The sequence below is a fragment of the Myotis brandtii genome, unplaced genomic scaffold (genome assembly GCF_000412655.1).
Source record: "Myotis brandtii unplaced genomic scaffold, ASM41265v1 scaffold31, whole genome shotgun sequence".
NCBI lineage: Eukaryota > Metazoa > Chordata > Mammalia > Chiroptera > Vespertilionidae > Myotis > Myotis brandtii.
In genome coordinates this window covers 3,086,860-3,107,124 of record NW_005361873.1, presented here as the reverse complement: position 1 = coordinate 3,107,124, position 20,265 = coordinate 3,086,860, and the positions used below count along the sequence as shown (strand labels likewise).

The 20,265-nt window shown below is 35.2% G+C and overlaps 1 protein-coding gene across 6 annotated transcripts in view; it reads left to right on the top strand.

Moving 5' to 3' along the window:
• Positions 1-20,265, top strand: part of CEP162 (centrosomal protein 162kDa) — an 83,134-nt gene that overhangs the window by 54,022 nt on the left and 8,847 nt on the right. For 5 of the 6 annotated variants that reach the window (XM_005869950.2, XM_005869951.2, XM_014542666.1 and 2 more), the window contains 7 exons: positions 462-625; positions 1,362-1,466; positions 4,455-4,667; positions 5,725-6,374; positions 9,075-9,216; positions 11,695-11,793; positions 13,491-13,625. In XM_005869950.2, the coding sequence (XP_005870012.1) occupies positions 462-625; positions 1,362-1,466; positions 4,455-4,667; positions 5,725-6,374; positions 9,075-9,216; positions 11,695-11,793; positions 13,491-13,625 (1,508 nt within the window). Of the gene's footprint in view, positions 1-461; positions 626-1,361; positions 1,467-4,454; positions 4,668-5,724; positions 6,375-9,074; positions 9,217-11,694; positions 11,794-13,490; positions 13,626-15,213; positions 15,240-20,265 lie in introns of all 6 variants that reach the window. The other variant, XM_014542665.1, reaches the window with a different exon arrangement.

Sequence of the window (20,265 nt, the reverse complement as noted above, 5' to 3'; positions counted from 1 at the left end):
GGAAGGGGGAGGAATAGAGAGTTAGAAACATTGATGAGAGAGAAACACGATTCAGCTGCTTCCTGCACACTCCCTACTGGGGATGTGCCCGCAACCAAGGTACATGCCCTTGACCGGAATCGAACCTGGGACCCTTCAGTCCCCAGGCCAACGCTCTATCCACTTGAGCCAAACCGGTCAGGGCACAAGTTTACTTTTATAATGAAAGTCAGTGGGAAGATAATTGATGTATCAAAAATGTCTACATAGATAACTTTGCTCAGTTTGAGGATTTAAGATTAAGAACACAGTTTTCATCTCCCTTTATTAATAAGTTAAATTAGACACTACCTTGCATCTCATCAGTTGTTTTTGCCTCTTATTTTTTCATAATGCTTTCATTAGTTAGGCATTGTTTTTCATTTAAAATCTTTAATTTTCATATTTTGAAAAAGTAGTTATTGAGTTATTTTATCCTATAGGTGAAAAATTATATGAAATAAAAATTTTAGAAGAAACACATAAACAAGAAATTAGTCGTTTGCAAAAAAGAATACAGTGGTATGCGGAAAATCAGGAACTTCTGGATAAAGATGCAGTTCGACTTAAAGAAGCAAATGAAGAAATTGAGAGGCTCAAACTTGAGGTAATAGATCATTTAGAGTGTATTTCTGTGGGTCCACCCTATTGCATTCAACAGTTTTTCTTAGCCTTATGTCATTAATACTCTAAATCCTTAAATTAAAATAACTGGTTTGGGTTTGCTTTTAGATGTGTAGTCTAGTTTAGATTATTCTGCAAATAGATCCAAGCTCCTTATCACGACCTGTCAAGTTCCCACGTGGTCTGCACTCTGCCTGCTCTCCAGCCTCATCCGAACCACACTTCCACAAACCACTCTCCCTCAGCCACCCCACAGCACTCACTGATTCTTGAACATGCCAAGCTCACACCACTTGTTGCCTTCACCTAGGTTACTCTGTCCTTGGTTTTCCTTTGTCTCTCCTTGTTCAGGTCGCAGCTCAAATTTCTACTCCCCAGAAAGACCTTTCCTGACCACCTTATCTAATGTAGCTGCCAACCTTGCCCTCTCTGACCCTTTCTTCCCATTCCTTCACTCTTTTTTTTTTTTTCCTTCAAGGCACTTTCTGAGGTTATTTTGTTATTAATTTACTTTATTAGCTTATCAACTCTCTCCTTCCACTAGAGCATAAGCACCAAGAAAGCAGGGACCTGGTTTGGCTTGTGCACCCCCACCTGGCCAGCACAGAGCCATGCCTGGAAATTAATAAACGAATGAATAAACTCCATTGTGCTTTCCTCCTCATGTGTCCCAGGTGTGTTTTAAATATGCTTCTTTACATGTTTTTACTTATTGATAGGCTGAGAAACTGAAAGCTGAATTTGGAAATCCATCTCTTCAGAAGAAGACACATTTAAAAGATAAAGCAGCTGATGCCAAAAAAATTCAGGACCTAGAGCGACAAGTATGTGTTCAGGGTAAATTTTCATTAAGGTATACGTAGAGTCTATTGTGTTTTTTCTTGTTTCAGTTTCTATAAGATGTAGTAATATAAAACTGTCCCTACTTGATATACGTATTTAAAATAATATTAATAAAAGTAGTAAACAACCTCATTTTATATAATCTATAGTTTATGCATAAAGAGTTACACTTGTGTCCCTCATTGGATGGTAGACCTATTGAGGACAGGTTATTTTACATCAGCTCTATTAGACATGAAGGAAGAGGAAGCAGAATTTAGAAACTCGGTGTAGAGCTGGGAACATGTTGGTAACGCTGAGAAGCATTACCAGACTCCTTGGAAATGGAACATTCAGCACCCAAAGAGCTGGTGATAATTTTGAGCTCTTACTCATTATTTAGGCTTAAAAATACTCATTTCATAGTTAGTGTAACTGGGGGACCTTTTTCAAAAATCATAGTGACTTTTATTATGATAAAGATTTTTTTCATTGAAGTAGTTTTGTGGGGTGGAATATTTATTAGTTAACGTTTTCCTTCTGTTTTTAAACTTTCCATAATTAGTTTTTTCTGTTCATACCTAAATATTAAAATAAAGTATTCCAGCCCTGTTGATGGAGAGCATGAGTCTTCAGTCAAGTAATGACACTTAAATGTATGGCTATTATTCCATCACAAACCCCAAACTGTGAGGTCATCACTAAGCTGAATATTATTACAGTTTTATGAGAAGAAGGAAAACTAAGCAAAAAGTTACCTCTGTTACTTTTATAGACCCTGTTCTTATATTAAAAGGTATGACTTGGAGTGTGATTCAGTTCCCGGAAAGGAACCACAAAGGTGATCTGAAGAGCTAGAAATATTCTGAAGTAACCAGGATTGCTGGGCTCTTTTTCAGTGCTTAGATTTAGATTAGCCATCCAGATTTGTGAGAGAAACAAAACCAAAGAAAATACCTCTCTAATAGATACATTTATTTTAAAAGAAATAATATAGAACTGAATGTGTGAGAAAAATATTAAGCATGCTTAATAGCAAAATTAAGATGTGAAATGGTGATAATGACCAGAAATATGCTTTACAAAAGTAACCTCCCTCTTTTTAAAAAAATCTTTGTTGTTGAAAGTATTACATATGTCCCTTTTTCCCCCCATAACCTTCCTCTTTTATTAACACTTTTAGTATCATCTTCGATTATATCTTTCTAAAATATTGTCAGTAGTATTTTGTATAGTTGGCTGCATGTACATTTTAGATCTTATTAATTCTATTCCCATGAACATTCCTATCTTAATGATGTTAAACCTTAATACTTATTTTATAATCAAGGTATATTATATTCAAGCTCATTTTGGAGCCATATATTCTGAAATAGCTTAATTACAGAATAATATATCTCCTTTTCTAAATAGCACATAAGTAAAAATGGAGCTAATTAAATGTATATTATAGTGAAAATCAAATTATGTGCATTTGTTCATACTTTTATTTAATAGATATTCCAGTGAGAAATTTTTTAAAAATTTTTACTTTGTATGGCAGCCACACTAGTATCAGTGATTAAAGAATATTAAAAAGCAAAATTAAAGAAGGTAAAAATATACATTTCAAGATATCACAATCAGATTGAAAATATTTCTTAAAATTTTAAAGGAATGCATTACTAAATATGTTAAAACAAAAGTTAGATCTTTTCTTTTTAATACATTTGGTGTATATGTATATACCCTTATATGCTTACATCTAATGGAAATGACTAGGTTTTAAATACCAGAGGAAGGAAAGCTTTGACAATTTTGTAGACAAATAAGTTACCAATATTTATATCTGGATGCATCCCATTTTATGGTACATCTGTGACTGTGCAAGCAGTTTTTATGAATGGAAATATCTGTTAACTTTGCAAATGATGTGACACTTCAATACCTAACATGAACAATGTTCAATTTATAAACAGGATGTTGAACACCAGCAACCCATCTTACCTTAAGGGAGATAAAATTTTTGAGACCAGATCAAAATAAAAGACAGTAATATCAAGCCTCCCTAGATGGTGGGCACTCTGCTGAGCCCGTTACCAAAATAAACATCATTTGTTCCTCACTTAGTTGTATCAACGCCATGAAATTGGTATTATCATCCCCATTTTGCCAGTGAAGCAGCAGAGATTTTGAGTTGACACAGGTTATAAAGCTAGAGGCACAGTCTTAACAGCAAATGTGCTGTAGCTGCACAGACTGCCTCTTAGGTGCTATTTATTTGATTGCATACTCAGAGACTAGAAACTGTTAAAAGAATATTGTTTTAGTATATGTTTTCCAAAGATATCTTAACCATAATACCATTAACAAAAGAAGGCATACACATATATGAATATATAAAATCAAACTCTAATTTCTGTGCACCCTGGTGCCATTCTCTTCTCCAGGAAGACCATATAATATGTTGTTGTTTTTATATGAACATTTTTAAATGAACATTTTTGTCATCTAATTCTTCTTCCTTTGAAGTCATTTTAAAATAGGTTATACTTCATTTGGAGGGGTTTAGGGTAGGATGGAGATTCTTGCAGGAAGGGGTATGCTTATTGCAATAAGTTTGCACATTCATGAGCACATAAGTAATATTTCAGTCAGTAGACAGCATAACTACCATTAGAGGAGATCTGTAGAAAAAAGGCGGGAAAAGAGCTTTGTCCTCAAAAAGACTGATTATTAATAGTAAAATAGTCCCAAAATCTGTTTCAAATGAATATGAGAGGATTTCTGTAAATTCACCAGTAATTAATTAGATATTATACTGTAAGATTTTTTAATCAATCTAAGGATGTAAAATTTGAAATTAATTTGTGCTTCTGTGCATTCAGTTCAGTCGTGAGATACGATATAAGTATCTCTGAAATCTAGACATAACTGATATAGCGTAATCTATATTAAACTGCTTAGTTATATATTTGCAAACTTACATATATTCAAAAATATTTTACTAGGTTAAGGAAATGGAAGGAATTCTAAAGAGAAGATATCCTAATTCTTTACCTGCTTTAATATTGGCTGCATCAGCAGCTGGTGATACAGTAGATAGAAACACAGTGGAATTTATGGAAAAAAGAATTAAAAAACTAGAAGCCGATCTGGAGGGCAAAGATGAAGAAGCAAAGAGAAGCCTTCGTACCATGGAACAAGAGTTTCAGAAAATGAAGGTAAGTGCCATAAAGATGGGACTCAGAGATGGACCAGGGGACAGACACTTCTTAGGTCTCATCTTAACAAATAAATAGCTCTAAACATCCTTTCTCACAAAACCTTTACCTTGAGTGTCAGCTGCAAAAGCAACCTAGATTCATCCTACCTTTTTGTCCCCCTTCAGTAACTTATTTCAAACGTGAAATAATCAAGCACAGGATAATCTTTACATGAGCCCCTCTCAGTGATACTAGAGTTAGTGTAAATTAAGTCATGAAAAGGCAGAATAAAGCATCTCTGATATATATTCAGTATAAAATATTTTAATTGCTATGCTTGAAAATATTTCCACTGAAATTAGCATGTTCAAAGGCCTATTACTACAGGGGTCATAGGACATCGGAACTGTAGCCATGTCACTCTCCTCACCAGGCTGTGAACTTTTTGAAATCAAGAACTGAGTTTCTCTATTCCTAGCATCTGGCCCAGTGCTTGGCAAGCAATGATAGCAAAATAAATATTCATTGAATGAATGAGCAAACACTATCAGTGCCTCTTTCCACAGGGTAAACTATTGAGGTTATTTCATTTATAATAAAAATCTCCAGGATACAAATTTTAACCTAACTTACTTAACTCCATATGAGATTTCTAAATTGCTATTAGGAAGCTGAAAATGTTCTATACCTTAAAGACTTCAGTATCCCCAATCGCTTTTCCTGTTTATCCTCAAAGAGTATATAGTTTGTCAATTTGCATAGAGAAGGGTATACAATAATAGCTTTGATTGTAAGATTTAATATAAGCACTGGGGATACAAAAACGTGTAAGTTAATGTTTATAAAGCAACATTAATTCTGAAATTGTGTAACATATTTTGAGACTATATAATGTTATGCCCTTCAAAGATTAGGACTTCGATGCATTTGACTCAAGGAACACCGAGTTGGAGGCATCACAGTGTGTAATGAGTGCCTGTATAAAAGAATTGGTAGGTCCTGGTAGGATACAGGGCTTCAGTAACTAATGAAATATTTAGCATTGGTTTGACATTACATGGATTCTTTTCTTCAGATTCAGTATGAACAGAGACTAGAGGAACAGGAGCAGCTGCTTGCCCACAAATTGAAGGCAGCATCCCAGAACCAACATGACAACTCCTCTAGGGTTAAAGCACTGGAGAAAGAACTTCACGACATTAAGGAAGCCCATGAAATCACTGTAAGAAACCTTGAAGCTGAAATAGACACGTTTAAACAACAGAATGCTGAGTTAGAACTCAAGAAAAATAGAGATGATAAAGATTTCCAGTCTATCGAATTCCAGGTGGAACAGGCTCATGCTAAAGCTAAACTGGCAAGACTCAATGAGGAGCTGGCGGCAAAGGGGAGAGAAATACAAGACCTTTCGAAAACTGTGGAGAAGCTTCAGAAGGAGAGAAGAATGATGCTATCCAGTCAGCACTCCAAGGGGAGGGAGGAAATGACTGCAAAAAGGGTAAAGAAGGAAGTTTCGCACGCAGGTAAAGGAAGTGCCAACTCCTTCCCTGGAACCCTGGATGGCAAGCTTTACCAACCACATACTTTCACTGATTCCCACATTTCAGAGGTTTTGCAAGAAAACTGCAGATTGAAAAATGAACTGGAGAAAGTAATCGTGGAGAGGAATGAGTTGAAGATGAAATCTGACATAGCTATGAACCAGTTTGAGAATTCCATGAAAAGGTAAAATGTGCATTTGTTAATATGTGGACAAAAAGATAAGTTATTAAATTATAAGATGTATTTCCTCTAGATAATTAGTTATACCCTGAACTGAATTTTAAGAAATTGTATTACATTGCTTAGCATAGATCTGTTTCATTTTGGAACCAGATTCTGATGAACCTGAATCTCCATGTGAACCCACACCATGTCCTGGGCTGACCAATCTTGTCTTCTTTCTGCAAGAATTCAAATGGTGCTAGTAGGCCTTCTTGCAAATGAATATCATTATTTGTGATTGCCATAGGCAGATTACTGTCAAAAACCGCTATTAGGAAAAAGGAGTGACATTCTAAGAGGACAGGGTCCTTTTTTCCAAAATAACTCTTCCAAATTAATCTTGTGGTCACATCCATTCATCTCTTTCCTCCTCAGAATCTCCAAGTACTATCACTGTCTTTCCTCTGAGGTTTCCAACATGCTCAGATTTTTTTGCCTGATCACACCAAGTTCTGGTCCCCTTTCTGTCTTTCTGTACCAGTTTCCCACAAGTAGCCTCTTCTTTTTTCCCCATGTGGCTCTCATCATTCTTTCAAACCTGGTCTCTCAGTAATGACTTTTCCCAGACAAGTGGGGTTGTCTCCAGCCTCGTTATCCTTGACATTGTCCACTGTACTGCTTTCTTGAGTGGTTCCCTCCCTTAACCTCCATGATTTGGCCACTCTGACTAAAACTTATTTTCTGTTCATTTTAATTGACTCATGACTTCTCTTTATTCTCCCTTCTCAAAAATCAGACTTTCTAAGCCTGACTTGCTGAATTTCTTCACTGCCTTTTGCTTGTTCATGTTTCAAGTCCTGCCTCTTCCACAAAATATTTCCTAGACCTTCCCAGGAAATTGCCTGCCTCTGCCTTTGAGCTCTTATATAATTTATATACCACGAAATACTAATCATAACTCTATCTTGTAGCTCCTTGAGAACTGATTTAGGATTATACTTCTTTTACAACCTGTAAACACAATAGCTTTGAGTGTGAGAGTTAAAATAAGTCTTCAGGTGTACAAAAATGTAATTTAATTTTTTTAACATATATTTTTATTGATTTTTACAGAGAGGAAGGGGGAGGGATAGAGAATCAGAAACATCGATGGGAGAGAAACATCGATCAGCTGCCTCCTGCACACCCCCAACTGGGGATGTGCCCGCAACCAAGGTACATGCCCTTGACCGGAATCGAACCTGGGACCCTTCAGGCCAACTCGCTATCCACTGAGCCAAACCGGTTAGGGCTAATTTAATGTTTATGAAGCAATATATAAATTATATATTGAATATACAGTTACGCCCTTCGTAGATTAGGATGTCAATACATTTGACTACTTAAGGAACACAGAGTTGGAGGCATCACAGTGTGTAATGAGTACTTGAATTAAGGAAGAGATAGGTCCTGGTAGAATACAGGCAGAATGAGCATAGGAAGCAGAATGAGCACAGATAATACCTAACATGTTGAGGTTTATTGATTGATTGGTGGTGACCTATCATTGAGTCATCATGGTAACCATATTGCTTCCAAGTTGAAACTTTTTTTCTATAGTCCCGAATGTGATAGTATCAATGAAGCTATTTGTAAATAATCACATTCTTTCCTAGAAATAATTTAAAATTCAGGGTTTGTTTTCTTTAAATTTTTCTATACACATTTATAATTTTTGAGTATTGTTAATCTGTTTCTCAGACAGCTCTGGGTCTGAGAATCGAGATATAACCTTCCCTGGTCCCAGATTCAGGCAGTTTTTATTATGAGCACTATACCATGGGTGCTTCAGATTTTTATGCTTTTCTTAGGACCCTAATCAGATAGTTTCCATTTAAGAGATTTTCATATAATCAAATGAGCAACTGATATATATTTGTTTGTAGTTTTGGAATTATGTTAATAGGTATCAACAGTGATTTACTGAATATCTGCTTTGATTAAAATCCTGTCATTTTCAAATATTTCCAATAAGAGAGGAAATACTTAGCTATAAGTAATGTATCAGCTCTTTAGTTGTAACTTCACCATTTACTAAACTGCCTCTGAATGCATAAATTTTGTCACAGAGACAAATGAATAGTCTCTCATACTTAGCAGTGCAAACTAATTAAGTTCAGTTATCCTGTGTCCTGAGAATTACTGTAAAAATAATTTTATTCTCGCAACATGCAACTAGCCCAGAGTCATACGCATAGGCCAGAAACTGGAGAATGTTGCCAAGACAAAGCATTGGAGTTTTTCAAGGGAACAGTTGTGATTATCCAAATAACAATCTGGTCAAGAAATCTTAGTCTTAATTAAAAGACAAGACAGACCCTCTGCTTTAAATCCAAACAGAACATGTAGAACGTTCACTTCCCTCAGAAAGTGCAGCCCCACACTGGGGGTAGAGTGGAAGGCCTGCCCTGGATTCTAAGGTTCAGATGTGCTGGCTCGAACCACAGGTCTGCAGCTTACTGATCCTGGATCCTAGATACATTCCTCTCTCCTAAACTCAGTCAATAATTGTGAGCTCGTGGAGTGGTTCTAGGCAGTAAGTAATGTGTGAGTCCCCTAGCACAATGCAGTAGATACTGGTGCCCTCTCTCCCTTTGCTTCTTACACTGCTATTGTGCTAGCTTCTGAATTAACGTTTGAAGAGCTGCTTTTATGTGTGGTTTTCTTTCATTTGCTCTAAAGGGTCAAGGAAGACACTGCAGCACACATCACATCTCTCAAAGCATCTCATCAGAGGGAAATAGAGAAACTCCTTTGTCAAAACGCAGTAGAAAATTCCTCTTCCAAAGTAGCTGAATTAAATCGTAAAATAGCAACTCAAGAGGTAGGTGACTTTAACAAACTTTCTTAGACTTCAATGTGATTTTTTTTCAGTGCTGTTAACAGAACATTAATTTGGAAATATTTTAACTTCACTTTGGTATGTTGGTGATAGAAATGGTGTTGTTGGCTTGATTTTATGTTTATGAGGATGCCATTGCCATATGTTTAACTATTTAAAGTTATACTCTAAATAAGTGTTTTATTGGTACAGTTTCATCCCTACATTTCTCAAGTAGATCTTCTAAGTAGGTGTTAATGGATGGGTGAGGACTGTGTCTAATTTGATTGGAACCTTAGTACCTGAACTTGAATGTTAAACACCTCCCTTTACCCCAAGTCCCAACTGACAAGTAATTGTCCTGGTCATTCTTGCCCCATTACCTTTTATTCATTAAACAAATAATGATTCTGGGTCTATAGATAGGCACCTGGGATAAAATAATGAACAAAGAGATCTAAAGTAGTCTTTTTAAAATTATGACAGGGTATGCTAACAGGTTATACATTTCCTCAAAAGTGTCTTACTGTGTATATCTACTCAGATACCTATGAATATCTACCCTGTGCCCTTCTTCTATGGTGTTAGTAAGTTGAAAAAAACAAAACAAAACACATAGCATTAGGAAGGAAGGGCATGGTAGGGGTAAGGGAGAGAGATCAACCAAAGGACTTGTATGCATGCATATAAGCCTAACCAGTGGACATAGACACCAGGGGGGTTGGGGCCCATTGGGGGAATAAGGACACATATGTAATAACTTAATCAATAAAGAAAAAAAAACAGCATTAAAATAGAATGTGCAGCTTACTTTCAAATGGTGTATCCAAAAAAAAAAAAAAATGTGGCAAAATGTTAACAGTTGGTAATTCAAGTTGAAAATACAGGAATGTTCATTTTGCTCATCATCTATTCTGTAGGTTTTAATTTTAACAAACAAGCAGAGGGGGAAAACTTCAAGAAATAATTATATCTTGCCCTGGGTTAGGTCAGTTGGTTGTTGCATCGTCCCATACACCAAAAAGGTTGCAGGTTCAATTTCTGGTCAGAGCAGATAACTAGGTTGTGGTTTCAATCCCTAGTCGGGGTAGGTACGGGAGGCAGCTATTCATGGTTCTCTCTCTCCCTAATATCAATAAAAAACATCCTCGGGTTAGGATTAAAAATAAAAGAAATAATTATTTCACCACCACCTTTCCTACCTATAATTATTTAGTAGCATCTTAATTAAAAACAAATCCTCCAGTTGGGGAAGTTTGAATATTGGCTATATGTTAGATGTTATGAAATTATTGTATTTTTTTGGTGTAAAAATGTACTGTGTTTTTAGAGAAAATACCCTTTAAGGAAATGCATGTTGAAGTATTTGGGGTACTTAAAGGTGAAATATAATGAGGTCTATAATTTAGTCTCAGCTCAGAAATAAAGAACTGTGACTGTTTTTAATACTTAAATGAAAGAGATTTAAAGTGCTTTTCAAAAGTAACCATTATATAGACTTGTAGATAAGCTCTGTAGTCTTTTTCCTCATAAGAGTGGGGTGTTAGTGTGCAGTGTAAACATTATATCAAGTGATTATACAGTAAGCAGCAGTCTAAGAGGTGGGAAAAGTAGTATCATTATGCCGTGCCATAAATACATTGTTTTCCCAGAATTCTAAATATAATATTGCAAATTTTGAGTTAAATGGAAATCATCATAGTCTGATCATAAAAACAGTAAAAGTAAAACATTAGAGATAAGAGATGAATTTTTCCTGTTTTTTCAGTTTCTTGATAGAAGTATTGTGTTATTTCCACTTATTTGTCTAAAAGTATGAGACTAACATTTATTTCACAGATATTAAGCTTGTGTTATCTTTATTTAGTCAATAGCTCTTTAATAAAAGCTATTATTCTACTTAATCACAAAGTATAAAGATAATATTGGCCACTTTCTGCAAAATGCTTAGACTTTTTAAAAATCATTATTGATTTTTAGAATGAGAGGAACACTGATCGGTTGCCTCCCACAAGTGCACTTGCCCTAACCAGGGATCTAACCTGCAACCTAGGTATGTGGCCCTGACCAGGAATCAAACCCACTACCTTGTGGTGTATGGGATGACGCTCCAACCAACTGAGCCATACCAGCCAGAGAAGAATGCTTACACTTTTTAGAGGTTTATCTTAAAGCCTTCAGGAGAAAAATACTAGAGATAAAAAAGCCATGTAGTTACATAGTCATTAATTTGTAATATGTGATGCTTTATATTAAATGTTGAAAGAAACAAAATAATGAACTTATTCAATGAGTTTAATTAATTCAATGAACTTAATTCCTATGGCAACCTATTTCTATGTTAGAACTTTGTAATTTTAAAATATTAGGATCTTTATGTTTTTAGCATAAACAAAAGTCATTAATTGGCTTTCTTATATTTTTCAAATAATGTTCAAGGAAGAACTTTCTTAACTCAGAACTTCTATCATAATTTTCTAGGTACTTATAAAACATTTCCAAAATCAAGTTAATGAGCTACAAGATAAACAAGAATCTCTTATAGTTTCTCAAGTTCGAGAAGAAATCCTACAGAAAGAGGTAAGAAATCACGAAAATATTGGGCTAACATAAGTTTATCTTAGCCATTTCAATCATATTCATATTTCTGCATTAATTTTTAACTTAAATGTACAAATAGACATAACCTAAAAATACCACAGTCAAGAGAATATTAATATCTTGTTTATGGAAACCTGCTTTCCCCAGATATTGATATTTTTTGGGTAGATTTTTAGTAGGTAAAATTAGATGGTTAAAGCCATTTCTGCATTAAGTACTAAGACTAATTTAGTTAGTAAATAGGTAAAGTAATCATCACAATGGTGCCAGATCACCAATAATATAACTACAGGAAATAGCTTTTTTTCAAAAACTCATAACAATAAGAGTTACCAATTTTTAAGTATTTACTTTAAGTATATACTAGGCACTGTGATATGAGCTCTATGTGGTTCTTCACAATAACCCCAAAGCTTAGGCACTATTATTCCCATTTTATAAAGACATTGATGCTAAGAAAAATTAAATAACTTGCCTGAGGTAACCAAGCCCTATCGTTGGACATTGAGGTCGTTACCAGTTTTTTCTAAGTAACAGGAAGCATTTTTGATCAATCTTTGCTTATGTATCCAGTTACCAACATAGGATTATTCAACAAAATGCAAGAATTTTATAAAAGTAAGTATTCAACTTTAATTATACCCTTAAAGGTGCATTTAAGTAGCTACAAATGAAGAGAAATTTTTTGTATTTTTTATTTTGAACTAAATTTCTGCTGATCTTTCTGCAGATCATCCAATTAAAGTCTACATATCTATTTTAAAATATTTTGATTTGCCTTTGACTCAATTTGCTTGTATTTTCACATTTTTAAAACTAATTTAGGAAGTGTGTATGTTTAGTATTGTCAATGTTATTAGGTAGTGGGTGTTTCCATGTAAAACAATTGAATTTGTTAATTTTATCTATTTTCATTTGTTTGTTAATTATTTTGTCTTTTGATATTAGCAAATTATAATTATGTGATATAAAGAAAATAGATGTAATTGTTCCATCAAACCCAATATAAAGATCCTTCAGATCCCCTCCATTTAACTCCCTGGTGACATAAAATATTACCACTTTCTCTGTGTGCTATAATCAGAAAAAAGAGGTACTGCACTAAACTGCAATTCCCCATGTGTCTTTCATCTTTGCAACCTAAGACAGCAGCAAGCACAGAAAGTTTATTACTTCATTATCTCTATTTCATATGCATACATTTATTTGTGGAATGAATTATAAAATGATAAGAGCCAGAAGAGAAGTACAAATAGGATTATAGGGAGTTGACAAAAGAAGGATCCATATTTACTGAACTGTTTCTGTATTACTTAATCTTAAAAGTAATCATTCTATTAACAAATACTTTATAACAAAGATAAGTGCCCAGCTTAATTTTGAATGACATAAACCAGCCTGGCATACTTGGGAGGGAAAGCTGGGCCAATTATCTGAAACTTTTTGGATTGTGAGGTTAGTTCAGATCTACGATGACCCTTTTACTTCCTGGACTAGGGAAGGAAAGCTATTAATTATCCTAACAACTAAAAAACCTTTGTTGACAAGAAACCTCTTATCTAGTGAAATTTTACACAAAAAATATGTGGTTAATATTCTTCCTTCTTAAGACTACCTGTTAAAAATTAATTACTCCCTTATCATAGTTTTTCATTTACTTCATACCTCAATTTTAGATTACAAAACTCTTAGAAGAATTGAGAGAGGCCAAAGAAAACCATACACCAGAGATGAAACATTTCATGGGCTTAGAAAAGAAAATTAAACAGATGGAAATGAGACATAAACAACGAGAGCAAGAACTTCAACAGGTAAAGTAGTAAATCACATGTACATATTTGTATAGTTCTTCACTTTGAAGTACCTCCAGTTTGCTGTAGTTTTGTCATCCCTAGCAAAACTTATTTTGTAAAGTGTTTCCATTTTATATTGATCTTATTAATAATAAATATATAGCTTTTCAGAGAAAAATGACTTTAAATCTCAAATACCTGAAGATTGGTTTGCCTTATATGTGAAGAAATAGAGAAACAACTTGTATCATGTTCTTATGTGCCTAGCACTAGTAATACCATTACTGTTCTTAATCACAAACAGATGAATTAAGGGAAATTAAAAATGGCAGAAGGGCATGATGATGTAGTTTGGGGACTAGCCTTGGTGCTGATATTTAACTTTGTTTGAACAGTGTATTATTCGGTTTGGTCTGACACAGCAAAGTATCAAACTGGGAGGCTTAAAAAACAAACAAACTAATTTTCTCATATTTTGGAGGCTAGGATTCCAAGATCGAAGTTCCAGCTGATTCATTTTCTAGTGAGAGTTCTCATCCTGGCTTGTAGAGGGCCTTTCCTCAGTGTGTGCACTGCAGGGAAAAGGGAAAATAGAGAGAGAGAAAGCTCTCTAGTGCCTCTTTTAAGAACACTAATCCAACCATCATCTAATTATGTTTGGGGTCTCGCCCTTGGGACCTCATTTAGGCTTAACTAGTTCCTTACCCTAAATACAGCCTCACTTTGAGTTAGGGCTTCAACATATGAAGGGGTAGGAGGGTGGCACATATTCAGTCTAAATCAGTGTAAGTTAAATATTCTTTGCAAATAAAAATTACCACATCCATGCAAGCTTTATGATTGACCTGAGTTCCACAGAGAAACCCTAGGTCTATTTAATCATGTCAAGATGAATGAAATTCATTTCTCATTCTTACTCTTTTATTTGTGGACTTCTCTTAAAAACACATTGCATACCGAGAAATAATCATCCACAATAGAGTTAAGGTATCATAGTGCATCACTATTTATCCAGAACCCACCCTTGTGTGTCACTTTTTAATGCCTATTTAGAAAATGGTTGTAAGTTGTTGATAAATATGTAGAAAATTTGCTTTCTTGTTATATATACTATATTACATATAGCCTAATGACAATTATTCTGTAGTGCTATAAATGTGATTAATTAATGTTACATATGTATTTATTGAAAAATTACATATTCTAGTATGGTGTCACAAAATTGTGTACACACAGTTTGAATAATTATAAAGGTAGTGTTTATTAAAATACATTTCATTTTCAAAATTGAGCTATTAGCTGTTAAGGTGTGTAGACACCTTTTGGGACAATTATTGCAATACGTTTTCTAATTTTGACTGTTTTATTTGCTAAAGCAATAAAATGCAGTAGCATTTTAAAAATATCTTTGATTCATATAGAAGGTGATGGATTTCAGTTTCATAGTAAAATGCTAAATTAAGATGTTATCTAAATGGCAACATTGGTTGTTCTGACTTGAGTTTCCCTCACAAAAAGACCAATTAGCAACCAACAATTCATAAACAAGGCAATTGTGAAAAATATCAAAACACAGGTGAGTCTGAAGTACTCTTTTGTCCCACAGAGACCAAGAAGCACTGCATTAAAAGGGTAAGAGGAGCAGCCACACTCTGACAGCATCGCCTCCCACAGGCCGGCATAGCGCTGCACCAAAGGGTACCCTGCGGCCTACATTTTCTCCAGTGGGAAAAAGGGCCCAAGGTGAACATCCAGCTTGCCCACCACTGTGGGTTGCTTCCCAGGAGGCCCACTTAGTCTCACTTGTTGGAGATTTCAGGGCAGAATCTATGGGGCTCAATCACTGGCAATCAGATTGTGACTGCAAAGTTCACCTCCTGCCATGGACACACTAAATCTTTAGCTATGAATAGAACAATTTCCTCTGGGGGTAGGAGCGGTGGCAGAAAAACAAAACAAAAAAGCAACTAGCTGAACAACTCCTACACATCAAAGCAAGCTGAGACAAAATCTCACTAAAAACCTCCACCTCCAGCTAGCAACCTACAATCCAGAGGGAGCTCAAAAACCGGATCTTTTCCCTGAGGAGTAAAAAGCTTGAAACCCACATTGGGTACTCTAACTTTTAAGACCTGCACCTCAGAGATGAACCTCCAGACCTTAGCTTTGTAAGGTAATGGGGCTTGTGTCCCCGAGACCCAGGAGGCTCTAGCAAACCAAGAAACAGCCCTAAAGGCCGAGTGCATACACCCACCCCAGGGCTCAATGCAGAGGCAGCACCCAGGCTTTCTGTGAAAGAACTTGGCTTATCTTTAAGCATTGGCCTGAGGGGCAGGCATCTAATAGAACACACATCTAGGAGCCCACTGAAATACTCTCCAGGGTCAAGGGTGGTGAGAGCTATCTTTACACTCTTCCTCTCACCTTGCTACAACTTGCCAATATCTTCCAGAAAGGAGCTTGTACCCTCATTTGGCACCTCAATTTTTGTGACTGCACCCAAATATATATTGCCTTGGTGGCCCACTGGACAGTATATATTTTCATACTTTAATAACTGCTGCCTAAGGGTCTGGCTTCCAGTCTACCTGAATCTAGGAACTGAGATACTCCCCTTTGAGACACTGATAGGTCTACAGGTCTCGACACACTCCCAACTAATGGAAACCACTAAAAATAAAATAGGTTATTCAGACAATTACAACAATTTAGGAGAAAACCAAGAACTAGGACAGAGTTGAATGACAGCTTCATCTACATGATGACACCCTCCTTCAAGACTGTGGCAGGTGGCTCTTTTATCCAATGTATAGAAACTAACACAGAGAGTCAGGAAAAAATGAAAAAAATAGTGAAATATATTCCAAAAGAAAGAACAAAATAAAGCCTTTGGAAAAGATCTTCAGGAAACAGAGATAAATGATTTATCTGTTAAAGAGTTCAAATAATAGTCATAAAGGTATTCACCAAGCTTTGGAGAAGCGAATGAACCAAGTAAAATTATAAGGAAGTACCAAATAAAAGTCACAGAACTGAAGATTACAATTACTACACTGAAAAATACAATCGAGGTGTTCATGGAGGAGAAGAAAAGATGAGTGAACTCAAAGATAGGACAGTAGCCCAGCTGGTGTGGGTCAATAGTTGAGTATCAACCTATGAACCAGGAGGTAATGGTTTGATTCATGGTCCAGGTACATGCCCAGGTTATGGGCACAATTCCCAGTGCAGGAGGCAGCCAATCAATGATTCTCTTTTATCATTGATGTTTCTCTCTCTCTATCCCTCTCCCTTCCTCTCTGAAATCAACAGAAATGTATTCAAAAGCTTAAAAAAAAATAAAGATGGGACAGTGAAAATCAATCAGAGCAGCAAAAATGAAGAATGAAGAAGACAGAAGAAGTGAAGGTAGCTTAAGGCACTTATGGAACACCATCAAACAGACCAACATTTGCATTGGTACAGGGGTCCCAAGAGAGGAGGAAAAGGGGCAGAAAACTTATTTGAAGAATAATGACTGAAAACTTTAATAACCTGGGGAAGGAAATAGCATCCAGATCCAGGGTGCTGGGAGTTCCAAATAAACACCCAAAGAAACCCACACCAAGATACATTGTAATTAAATTATCAAAAGCTAAAGACAACGAGGAAACCTCATAAGACATCAGCAAAAACTTCGCAGTCCAAAAGGGATTGGCTCAAAATATAACAGAAAGGAATTATGACAAACTCAGTCATAAAGTAAGTCACAGGAATGTAATGTACAACTTAAATATAGCTAATATTGTAATAATATATGGTGACAGATGGTTACTATATATATTGTGATGATCACTCCATAAGGTATATAAATGTTGAAGCACTATGTTGTACCCCTGAAATACATTATATGTCAACCATAATTTCACATTTTAATTTAAAAAAAATACTGAAGAAAGAAAAACTTACTACCAGAATACCCAACAAAGCTGTCATTCACAGTTAAAGGAGAAATGAGTTTTCCAGACAAACAAAAGCTAAAGGAGTTAATCGTCTCTACACCAGCCTTACAAGAAATGATAAAGGGACATCTTTAAGTTGAAACAAGGGGGTGCTAATTGGTAATAGGACCACATATAAAAGATGAAATCTCACTGGTAAAGGCAAATATATGGTAATATACAGAATAATCTAACATTGTAAAGGTGGTGGATTAATCACAAAGATAATATGAAGGTTAAAAGGCAAAAGTAGTCAAAATATAATTTCTTCAGGATAAAAATATAGAAATTGTGACATCAAAAACAAAACAGTAGGGAAGAAAAATGTAGGGCTTTAGAATGTGTTAAAACTTAAGGTGTCTTATGTAAATAATCCTCATGGCACCACAAAGATAAGCTTATAGTAGATACACAAAAGATACAAAGGACTCTAAGCATACCCTAAGCATACCGCTAAGAAATTATAAAACCACACAGGAGGAGCACAAGAGAAGAAAAAAGGAACAGAAGACCTATAAAACACCTACTAAGTATTTTTAATGGCAATAGGTATATACTTATAATTATATGTAAAAGGACTAAATTCTCCCACCAAGATGACAGAGTAGCTGAATAGATTTTTTTAAAAATCTTTATTGTTGAAAGTATTAGATAGGGCCTCCTTTTCCTCCCATAAACCTCTTCCAGCCCGCTCCTGAACCCTCCCCACCTGGATTTTTATTTTTAAAGACTCATCTATATGCCTACTGGAGACTCACTTAAGTTGTAAGGACACAGACAGTCTGACAGTGAAGGGATGGAAAAAGATAATTCCCTGCAAATGGATACCAAAAGAAAGCTTTGGTAACTCCACTTACATCAAACCAAATAAGACTACATGGTAAAGACTAAAAAAGACAAAGAAGGTCATTACATAATTAAAAGTGGTCAATACAATAAGAAGATGTAACATTTAACAATAAGACGATATAAAATCTACACAGGAACACCTAAATATATAAAGCAAGTATGAACAAACCTAAAGGGAGAAATACTTAGAAATACAATAATGGTAGAGAACTTTAATATCTCACTTTCAGGAATGGATTATCCAGACAGAAAATCATGAAGGAAACGTTGGCCTTAAAAAATACATTAGACTACATGGACTTAACATATACAGGACATTCCACACAAAAGCAATTGAATACCCATTATTTTAAAGCACAGATGGAACTCTCTCCAGGACAGATCTTGTAGTCAGCCACAAAACAAGTCTTAATAAACTTAAAAAGACTGAAATGATGTTAACCATCTTTCCTGACCACAATTATATGAAACTAGAAATCATTTACAAGAAGAAAATGGGAAAATGCACAAATATGTGAATTAGACCATGTGCTCCTAAACATTATGCATCAAAGAAAAAATTAAAAAATTAAAATATATATTGAGACAACTGGAAATGAAAACAATATACCAAACCTTATGAGATGCAGCAAAATCAGTTTTAAGAGACAACTGTAGCAATAAATGCCTACATCAAGAAACAAGATCTCAAATAAACAACCTAACTTTACACCCCAAAAGAAGTAGAAAGAGAAGAACAAATGAAGCACAAAGTTAACTGGAGGAAGGAAATAAAGATCAGAGTGGAAATAAATGAGATAGAGACTAAAAGACAGTAGAAAAGGTCAATAAAACAATGTTGGGTTTTTAAAAAGATAAAGGCAAACCTTTAGCTAGACTTACCAAGAAAAGAGGAGGACTAAAATACGTGAAATCAGAGATGAAAGAGGAGATGTTACAACTGATACCAAATAGAAAGGATCATAAGACACTACTATGAACAATCAATTATAGGCCAATAAATTGAACAACCTAGAAGAAATGGACAAATTCCTAGAAACATTCGAACTACCAAGACAGAATCATAAAGAAATTCAAAATTTGAACAGACCAATCACTAGAACAGAGATTAAATCAATGAACAAAAATCTCTTAAAATTCCAATGGCTTCACTAGCCAATTCTACAAATCATTTAAAGAAGAATGAATACCAGTCTCAAACTTTCGCAAATAGTATAAGAGGAGGGATCTCTCTCAAACTCATTTTACAAGAGCAGCATACCCAATACCAAAACCAGGCAAGGATACTGTGGAGAAAAGAAAATGCAGAACAATATCTCCTATTGAACATAGATGCAAAAAGCCTCAACCAAATATTAGGAAACCAAATTCAACACTACATTGAAAGGATCACATATGATTATTCAAGAGATGCAATAATGGTTCACCACCCACAAATCATTGATGTGATGCGTCACAATAGTAAAATGAAAGATAAAAATTGCATGATTATTTTAATAGATGCAGAAAATTTGACAAAATTCAAGTTATTTTCATGGTAAAACTCTCAAAAAATGGGGTATAGGGGGAATGTACCCCAATACAATACGGTCCCCACAGGTGGGAGGTGAGGATGGGTAAAATGATTAGGGGGTCAGATGTGCCAACTTCCAGTTAAAATAAACAAGTCATTGATATGTAATGTACAGCATGTTGACTATAATTTATAATACTATCCTATCTAATAAAAGACAAAAAGGGTAATTGACCGTACCTTCGCTACGCTTCCCATTGGCTAATCAGGGCGATATGCAAATTAACTGCCAAGAAAGATGTCGGTTAACCGCCAA